Genomic DNA, 9991 nt, shown 5'->3' with positions numbered 1-9991 from the left:
CAAGGCAAATTCTATGGATTTTTTTCTGAAAATGTCGAAGGTTTTGAACAATGCTGAAATCAATATCTACATGCACCATATTGACGTCATTTTGCGAAAGGAATCAATTCCGCGTAGACCGAATACGCTGCGAGCAACGGATCAAGAGTTTCAGCCAAAATATGATAGATTTCCATCCTGTTTTCTCTGCTGTTGGTTCTATACTCTTTTTGATGGGATATCTGCGTTTCTGGGGATCTGAAGCTTTTTTTGATGCATTTTGGTTTGCATTTGATATATAAACACGAACATTATTCCCAAACTTTTAATTTCGCTGCATGTTAATTCACATCATAAGCTCACGAGGCGGTTTGTTTTACTTTGTAACGCCTAGATCCATTGATCTCTACGTCGTTAAGCTGGGATTTCATAGGCAGAAAAAAGCAGCAGCAGCTTAGTAACTTACTAGATGTTACTAACATCCGTCTAGTGATTTGACACAGCAGCAGCGCTGCTCATAAAATGTCTCAGGTTTGCTGCTTTGCTATTCGGATGAATACATAGTTCACGGACTTCACGCAGCAAAAATTTGCGACGAAAGTCGCAACAAAGTTAGCAACTTTCAGTGAATTGCTGCTGCTAGTGCTACTTTCTGCTGCCCATAATATCTCAATCTTACAGTATTTCTATATAGACCGATGATGATACGCATGTCTCCCAAAGTTCACACATAGTGCCGCAGATAAACAATTCAACTATTTTTTGAAATCGGCTGAATGTCGACTGAAAAAATACAAAGGGGTTGAAACACACCTTGCTTTTTTCGATTTTCATAGTCGAAATTTAGCCGATTTTCAAAAATAGTTGAATTTCCTCTTTGATATCGAAATAATTCCACCTCAGAATCGTTTTGTAGGACTTTTTTTCCAGTAATTGGTCCCTCTGGAATGTGGAAAAGACATCAAAAGACTCGATCGTCATAGCAACGGATACTTTAATACGGGAAACACGCATGGAATAACGTATCAAATATGCTCACGTGATATACACGAATTTTCCTGTATCATCATTTCGTGCCTGTTTGATCACTTTATTTCTGCTCACGAACCCATATATTTGTTTAGGTGCTATTTAATTCTTGATTGCCCCGTTGTTATAATATAATGAAGTGAAAGTGTTGACGCGTAGAGTTTATACATTGTTCATGATCATCTTAAATTTTCGATGATGAGCGAAAAGATATAATGAATGTGTAAGAAGACTCCGGTATACTGCAGTATAAGACTAAGTGATGTACTAAGTGCAATAGAATAATTGAACCTACCACAGTAAACTATCAATTCTTAATATCCTATTGTTATTTCCATGTGACTATTCGAAATTTTATTCTCAATTTTTTTTTTCGGCTTGGATTTGATTGGAAAATATGCACTGGAACCGTGGGATCTCTAAATAATTGCTTAATATCTAAAAAGATACCTCAGTAGGAAACGTGAACAACCTTTTCCTTTTCGTAAGTAATTTAATTATTGCACCGTTATGGTGGATTAAAATTAACGTGAGTAACTAATTTTCAAAAACCACCGCTTTGTCTGCACTGGGTTTGTTTTCTAAAATTGGTTCTCATTCACACGCGTAGTTCGTGTTATTGAACAAAGAATCTTCGTTGCGTGTTGTAATGTTGTAATTTTCACAAATAATTTTTTTCGTGTCATACAAAAAAGATGCTCCGTGTATGCTACGAGGTGAAACCTCGATACAGTACAAGAAACCATTTCATTTTGTCAGTCTCTGAGATGCAACAGTCTGTCGCGATTATAGAATACGAAGAGCAACGAATATCACAGCCCTATATATTTCACCGAATCTTTCATAATTTGAGAAAATATTCTTTCACGGGGTTGAATTCCTTCTGATGAGTAGCGTTCATTGCTGGAACGTAACCCCAGTATTTCATTGCAGTCGCGCAGGATTGCTGAACTTCCTCCACTTCCTCAAATGTCAATTCCGTTTTCCAATGAAACGGAGTTGCTGCTGAATTTCGAAAAGTACTCATGGTGTTACCCTTTTTGACCTTCGTATGAGAATCGAGAAACTGCTTTGTGCTCGGATGAAGATCGAGTCCGTAAAATTTATAAAGTTCTTCAACGTGTTTGTACGGATCCAGGGAAAGATCTTCGTATCGTATCACTCTGCGAAACATACCGTCACTTTATCACCAAACTCACTTATAGAACACAGCTAAAGACAAGTCATCGCAGTATAATTTCACGAAATATCGAAAGAATGATAAGAAGATTCGCAGTTTCGTCAATCATGTGGAAATTTTGGTGTCCGTTTAGGAGATTCGATGAGTAATTGGTGAGCAGTTATTGCAAGCTTGTTCAACGCCGTGTTTCGATACTACAATACGATAGTATTACACTACATGCATGTGTGGACTGAGACGTATTTTTGTACAGTTACCATTCTGCGTTTACAAAAAAATCTTTGCAATGCAAGGAAACAGCATACTTGAATCTAGTTGGGTATTTCTTCAGCAGTTCAACAGCAACTTTGTAATCTGAGATCAGATCCGCGCACGTCAAAGCTGGATCGGAACAGTCAGGATGTGGTTGACACCAGTAGTGATGTCTTCTCGATTGAAAAATCCCGCGAGGATCTCTTACCAACAGCACAATCCGTACGGCTAATCTGAAAAACGGCCGTGTTCAGCACAAATTGAAGTGAAGAATGTCAGACTGTGGTTGCCAATAACCATATACGAACTTTTCTTCCGCGAGAAGTTCCTGTGCAACTTGTAGCCTGAGTCGTACAAATTTCATCGATTGAAATGGAAAGAGCTTACACATTGCGCTGAGGAATTTGTGGTTATAGCACAGGCCTTTGTGAGCTTGGCATTGTTTCCACAAATGCGTGTTGTGATGAAAAACCAAAGAATGCGTTTTTCCGTATTCAATATATTCATCTGAAATACAGAATCGGAATGAACATTCTCCATGCGAATAAGAAACATACGGCGCATACGCAAGACAATTGATCCCTATTGGTCGAAGAAATCATACCGCGACGATATTTTTGTCGGCAAGAAAGGGGGGGCCAATTGCTTGAAACGCGTCACGAGATTTCAAACTTTTCGCCGTCAAGCAGAGAATTGAAATTATGTTGTTAGGAGGACTCGGAGCAGTAATCAGTCATCAGGCAGTTGAGAATGAAAGTTTGCTTAGCCTTCTAGAATTACTATATAAATTATTTTGGATCTGCATGACGAAAAAAGAAAATTCCAACAAAAATAGGCGCAATAGCCCCATTCTACATACATTTCTGAACAGCCTGCATAAAAACTGACTAAGCTCGTACATGTACGTTAGAATATTGAATCTGTTAATTTTCATCATTACCTTTAGTTGGGTTGTACTGATTCAGAAATACTAAGAATATTGAAGAATGTAACATTAAAATAAAAATTACCTAGATCTCCATATTCACAGTTGAGCAGATCCTTGGTCAATTTCAAAGCCTTTTCGGCTAACGGAGGACCGCGAATTTTAATTTCATCGAAAGCCAGCAGCGGCTCGAAGTGATAAAAGTCTGCCGGATGTGCGTTGAGAATATCGCCCAAAAATGTGCTTCCGCTTCGCCATGTTGTTACAATTATACTTCTGATCGGTGTTCCTTTCTTTTCCATCACCAAATCCTCAAGTTTGCTGCAACGTAATATTACTTTTCTACAAATTAAAAATCTTCGGAAGGTTTGGAAGCTCTTGGATGACAGAGTGCAGCGTGTGAAAAATATGAAAACATTCAGTCGTTGAAAACAACTTCCTCACCTGGCACTGATATTATATTTTCCATTGGGATATTCGTAGCCCTGCATATCTTTTATGATCAATTCTCTCTGCATATTAAGGATTTTTTCGATATCCTTTGACTCAGAATCAGGTTGTTTCTTATCAGCTGTGGTATTCTGAAATAATAATGTGCGGCACTTGGGATAAATATAAGAATAAATGCTCACGGAAAGGCTGAAATCAACACAATCAATTCGGAAGATACTATATTCTTGTACAGAGGTATTTTTTTTTCTAATAATAATACCCTACTTCTGCTTGTAATTAATTTCAACTTATTGAAATCAGTACATCAGTAACATCAGTGTAATATTCAATATTTAATGAAAATGATCAATTTTTGAATGATCAAATTTACAACGATGATAATGATAATTGTTTTTGCTGTTTTCGCCGCCTAAAAGAAAGTTAATCAACAGACTCATTTTTTTAAATTCAAAAGCACCCAACAGCAATTTGAAATTGAAACGATTGAAAAATAATCGCCATCTATTTTACGTCCACTTTTATTGAATCTGAAATATTTATCATTTTCACTTCAATAGAAGCTTTTATAACTCTGGCGAATGATTTATTTTAACGACACGATATTTAGACAGGTGATCACTGGGTACACGGAAATGAATAATTTATTTTGTCAAGTCCAACTGATCAGCAGTACTGCCGAAAACGTTAAAAAGGATTTAATCAATAATAAGTAAAATTTATACGATTATGAGGAAAACCTTTTGGTTAACTAATTGATACGGTGCCAGTACATAGAATAACGTAATAATAAGATTTATCAATTCAATATTATCAACTGTTTGCAAATAGTTGAAACAAGAAAAAACGCTACATTTATTTTCCACTGACACTTACTTTTTGGGGAAAAAACTAACATTCAGGAATTCAAGTACAGACAAGATCAGTGAAAAATTGTTTATAATTTCATAGCATTAGATGGCTAGTAATTTCTGTATTACTCTGGCTTGTGTAATTGCTGTATATATACGTATGTATGTGTATAGACCTGTACATGTTAATTACAAAATATCTTATCGAGCGACCAATTGCTCTAAGATATAATCTGATTCGACAGTTTGATTCTCGTATCAATTGGTAAACATATCAATACTTCCGGATAATCAAATTTTGTCGTTATACTTTACGTATCTGATCGACTGGTGTTTGATAACAAGAAAGCTTATACTTAATTAATTCGCAGTCAGGATTTCTGACCTAACTTACATTTTTCTTTGACTCGAGAAGGGCTGCCGACGGTTGCATTTCGTACATTGAAGGGTTGCCGTATTTCCCATCGAAGAATAAAAACACCGAGAAGAAACATCCCATTACCAACAAGCCGCAAAAGTTTGTTTTCTTCGACATTATCCAGTGGCTCAGTTCAACACCGGTCATACTTGTCGAAATTATCAACACGTTGATTTTGAAAGTTTTTTTTTTTTTTATGATTATATTATTATACGGTGTAAAAAAGGAAATTGAATCGTTGGAAAAACGCGAGACACAGAAGCTCGGAATTTCTGATCATTCGATCATTTAATATGTACCCTGATCATGTGCTTTTTTCTTGTAACCATCCGTTCAATGATTTACATGAAGTATTGTGTACTCCGTTTAGAAATCTTTTATTTTCTTTTACAATGAGTTTCTTTCTCTTCGGAATTAAACACTTCGTCACATAATCAGGTTTTTTTTTCATGAAATTGCACAGGGAGTCAAGTTTCACCGAACAAATTTTATACAATATGTAGCGCGAAAAAGTTTATATTAACTTCTTGAAAATACAGTGCACAATTTAATTTGACTGTGAATTGATTATGAATTAATAAAATTTGATGAAAACTAATATTTATAGTTTCCAACCACACTCAGTTGACAATATCAACCGATACTTTTGATCACGTCTAACTACTATTATTGTACGCTGAGGCAAAGAATTCACTCATAACGATGTTTCGAATCTTTACAGGTGGAGGGGACCATGTCAGTGTTCGTTCGACGCGGGGCTCCGACTCGCTGCTGCCGACCGTATCTGCACGCGCTTTTGAAACACTCATTTCCTCTGATTGCAGTGATCGAAAAAATATACACATGCTTAAACGGAACCGTCGCGTCGGTACGAAACTTTACAAGAAAACCAGTTGCGTGTGATAAAAGAAAATCAATCCGAATCACGATCATCTTGTATTACTTTGAATCTGTATACGTCGATATTCAATTTTTTTTCTTGCTTCTTTTATTTCATAGTCACAAATTTAACTCGTTATAATTCTGTGAAATTTGTACAACGTATGATTCGATTAGATTGTAAAAATTTAAATTCACGGCTGTGATAAAATTCAACACGTTTTGCACAATTCAATTTTTATCAATACATGTTTCTGTTTAAAAACTAAAACGATTCGAATTGACGTGAATACGTGAATAGCGTTAGCATTTTTGTCATTCAATATTGAAGATAATTGTTCCAAATCTGGTTTCTTTTCGACGGCTGAAATATAATTCTTTTGAATTAAATATTGACGACTTGATTATGAATACTTACAATATCTGTCAATCCTTTGTTTCATTGTTACCATAAACGGTGAGTATTAGAATTTCGTCTCTTTCTTGATACACATCATGCGATACAGCAGAATTTGGAGTTCAAGAAACTGAATTAACTCCAAGTCTGGAATATACTTGATAATTATATGAATTAAACGGAAATCAATTATTGTTCCGTCATTTTAAAAGTTAACGCATTCAGTTTCTCATCCAAAACTGATTGCTCTGTCTTAAAGATTCTCGGCAGACATCTTGGAAAATTGTGAATAAAAATGTCACGAAAGTGCAAACAGTTTTCAATCGCGATATCAGACAACAGCATGCTTGAATCTGTTTGGGTATTTCTTCAGCGGTTCCACAGCAACTTTGTAATCTGAGACCAAATCGACACGTGTCAAAGCTGGCTCGAAAAAATCCGAATTTGGCGGACAGAAGTCGCGATGTTTTCTCGACTGAAATTCTTACTAATAGAACCATCCGTACAGCTAATGTGAAAAAAAACAATAATCGTCAAAAAGTAAAGGATCTCAAACTCTGAATGAACTGCATGATATATCAGTCATAATATACCAACTTTTCATCGGCAAGAAGCTTCTGTGCAATTTGTGTCCTCAATCGTACGAGTTTCGTCAATTGAAATGGGAAAAGCTTGCGCAACGAGCTGTGGAATTCTTGGTTAATGCAGATCTTTTCGTGAGCTTTGCACTGCTTCCACAAATACGGATTGAAAAGTAAAAGCCCACAGTTTCTTTCTGGCATAGCTCAGGTATGCACCTAAAATTCGGGATTGGCATTGTTAATCATGACGTTGTTCTGTTGATAATGTGTACGTAAATTGTATTGACTGCGTAAGTGATTGAGATATTACGTTACCTAACTAATTTATCATATCCTGATTCTTGAGTTGGTCTCCGATCTCACGGCAATTCGCGTGCCAAATGAATTGATAAGTGACGTCAATGTCGTGTCTTCACGTATCGGAATCTTGTCAAGAATAATGATTTCTGTGAATTGTTTTCGACGAAGAAAAGATGTTAGTGATAATTGATCCACGTACTTTCGAATCAAACGAACCCCAATGAAATGCAATCATAGGCTTTCGGGGCATACATTTCCAAATCCATAGAGGAGTCATTTAATTTTTCATAGCCAAGGGAGGATCTTAAATTCTAGCGACATTGAAAGCGATCAGCGGTTCATAGTTGTAATAATTTGCCGGATGCGCGTTGAGAATTTCTACGATTATAGTTCTAATTGGTATCCCGTTTTTTCGATCACCAAATCTTTCAGTTTACTGCAAGTCGATACACCTTCTCCATAAATTCAATATCTTGTTCGCTGTAGCAGCGTCCGAAAACTTTTCCTTTAACGCAGAATGTATCGAGTGAAAATCGTCAGAAACGTGTAAAAAAAAAAAAAAAAAGAAAAAAACAATCTTCTCACCCAGCACTAATGTTATATTTTCTATCTGGGAATGAATAGTCCTTCGTCTCTTCAACGATCAATTCCCTCGTCAGTTTTGGTATTTTTCAGCAATAATTGTATGCACAAACGTAAATCAGATAGAAAAATACAAAATCAGATGCAACAATTAGTTTCACTGAAAAGTTGAAAATAAAATAGCTAATAAATCGCGTTTTCCATACCTGTAAGATTACAAGGATCGAGATAAAAAAAAAATTTCCGAGCTAGTCATTTCATATCTTAAATTGTTTTTCAAAATGATGAAGAAATCTTCTATTGCAGTGAAATTACCGTGTCTACTATTTGATTACAGGTATGGATAATTTAACTAAACGATTAAATGAAATTGAGAAAGTGTTTTGAGAATAATTCATTATACCTTTTGTACAAAACTTCTATTTAAGCAAAAATATTCGATGCTGAATAAGTAAAATTAATTTCATTCAAGATGTTCGTATGATAGATCAAGTTTAAATACAAACTCAAGATGGCTGCTGCTGGAAATGTTCGTAATTTCTCATCTGCATGAAACCGATTTTCATTTCTCGTCAGCGACACTGACAGAAATTTTATTTCGTCACATTTACCAGAAAATCATTGTGAAATGGTTATTCTTTCAATAGCTCAAGAATTTATTGTTCGGTAACTTTGTAGCTTGATACAGTATTTAAAGTTCACAGTCGTCATTACGATATTACAATTATAATAAATTTGCAAAATGACATGTATATTTGCAAATCGATAAAAATATTAAACATATCGAAAAATTGTAATTCTTCGCAGAACAATACAAGAAATGATAACTGAACAAATTATAGTCGGATGCTGATGAAATGCAATCGATCGAATCTACTAGATTTTTTGTCGATCTTGACGCGATCAAAATAAAACATCAAGATCCAAGCTCTTATTTATGGCTCCGACATTTTCTATTTTTGTATTTGTGAATAGATTTTTTGCAGCTTAGGAATACCATCAACAAAAAGCTTCGCATTTCTGGTAACCAATTATTTCAGTCAACAGTAAATCGACTTATATTCGAGTTCTTTGTCTGAACTAATCACTCACCTTCTGTTCTGACTGTTGGGGAACATGAACTGTTGGTTCTGTTTTACGCACCGAATCCAATGTAAAACGAAATAACAAATGCCTATCAAACCGTAGAAAATTGCACGTTTGTTCGTGTCGTCGCACTGATGATAGGACAGACTGTGAACTGAACAAGAATTATCAGTGAGTCGTGTCGAGTTTTATTACTATTCGGAAGACTATTTATGCACGATGTTTCTAGCCGATAGTACGGGTTGCAAATAATCTTAACTACACCTCGTTTTTTTTTCAGATGCGGGGATTGAAAAATCGTACAGTTCAGAAAATTTGAATGCTCGAATAATTCTGATACGAAACACGAGGTGACATTTCCAAATTTTCAATTACTCGAAAATAAACCACCTTCCACGATTTGCTCTTCAGTACAACCGACAGCCAATATACATGGAAAAATATTCATCAGAGTATTTTATTGCATCTTATCTCGGACGTTATATTTTTTTTTCAAACGGACGTACTGTTCGTTCTCTGCCCTTGGCTGTTATCATTATACACGTAAACAGGTATTAAAGTTGCACTTTCCATTGCTCCATGACGTGTTATTGTCACATTTATATTACCAGTAATTAGTAATATTAGTTTTACAGACGTGAGTGAAATCCTTAGGAGGTGAACGTTGAGCTGAAGATGTCCGACGAAAGAGTGACAGCGATGGTAACATCGAAACTTCAACTGCGTCCGATTTTATGTCGGTGAGCGAGAAAGGAAAGGAGAGATACCAGGGGGTTCATTATGTAATTTTACTTTTCACATTTTCCAGCATCCAAGCATTCTGATTGGTTGACTAAACTTTGCAAACATTTGAGAATGCTTGAATGGTGGGAAATGTGAAAACTAAAATTACATAATTGACCCCCAAAAGTTGAACATTGAAGGGACGAAAGGAGTTAATCTTTTCTAAAAAAATTAAAAAAAAAACATTATCAAGATCGAGAAAACCTACTCATGTACCCATGCTCTATTAATCTGATTGAAATCAGTTCAACAGTTTTGGAGATATGAAAAACCAAAGTTAGTGTAAAATGAAAAATCTT

At 35.5% G+C, this 9991-nt stretch overlaps 1 protein-coding gene across 1 annotated transcript; it reads right to left on the bottom strand.

Annotated features, from left to right (window-relative positions):
* Positions 1 to 1624: 1624 nt before the first annotated feature.
* On the bottom strand, positions 1625 to 5812 carry LOC124306171 (carbohydrate sulfotransferase 5-like). Its single transcript, XM_046766480.1, has 6 exons — positions 5061 to 5812; positions 3810 to 3946; positions 3451 to 3686; positions 2749 to 2947; positions 2494 to 2673; positions 1625 to 2171 (listed from the first exon to the last, which is right to left on the bottom strand). The coding sequence occupies exons 1-6, from the start codon at positions 5229 to 5231 to the stop codon at positions 1850 to 1852; spliced, it is 1245 nt and encodes a 414-aa protein (XP_046622436.1). The 5' UTR covers positions 5232 to 5812; the 3' UTR covers positions 1625 to 1849.
* Positions 5813 to 9991: the final 4179 nt, after the last annotated feature.

The sequence above is a fragment of the Neodiprion virginianus genome, chromosome 5, assembly GCF_021901495.1.
Source record: "Neodiprion virginianus isolate iyNeoVirg1 chromosome 5, iyNeoVirg1.1, whole genome shotgun sequence".
Taxonomy (NCBI): domain Eukaryota; kingdom Metazoa; phylum Arthropoda; class Insecta; order Hymenoptera; family Diprionidae; genus Neodiprion; species Neodiprion virginianus.
This window is presented reverse-complemented; position numbering and strand designations above follow the sequence as displayed.

Coding starts and splice junctions, on each gene's coding strand:
- LOC124306171 (XM_046766480.1), bottom strand. CDS start 5,231: ATGACCGGTGTTGAACTGAGCCACTGGATAATGTCGAAGAAAACAAAC. Junction 3,947..5,060: donor TTCTCGAGTCAAAGAAAAAT/GTAAGTTAGGTC, acceptor TTATTATTTCAG/AATACCACAGCTGATAAGAA. Junction 2,948..3,450: donor CTGTGAATATGGAGATCTAG/GTAATTTTTATT, acceptor TCTGTATTTCAG/ATGAATATATTGAATACGGA.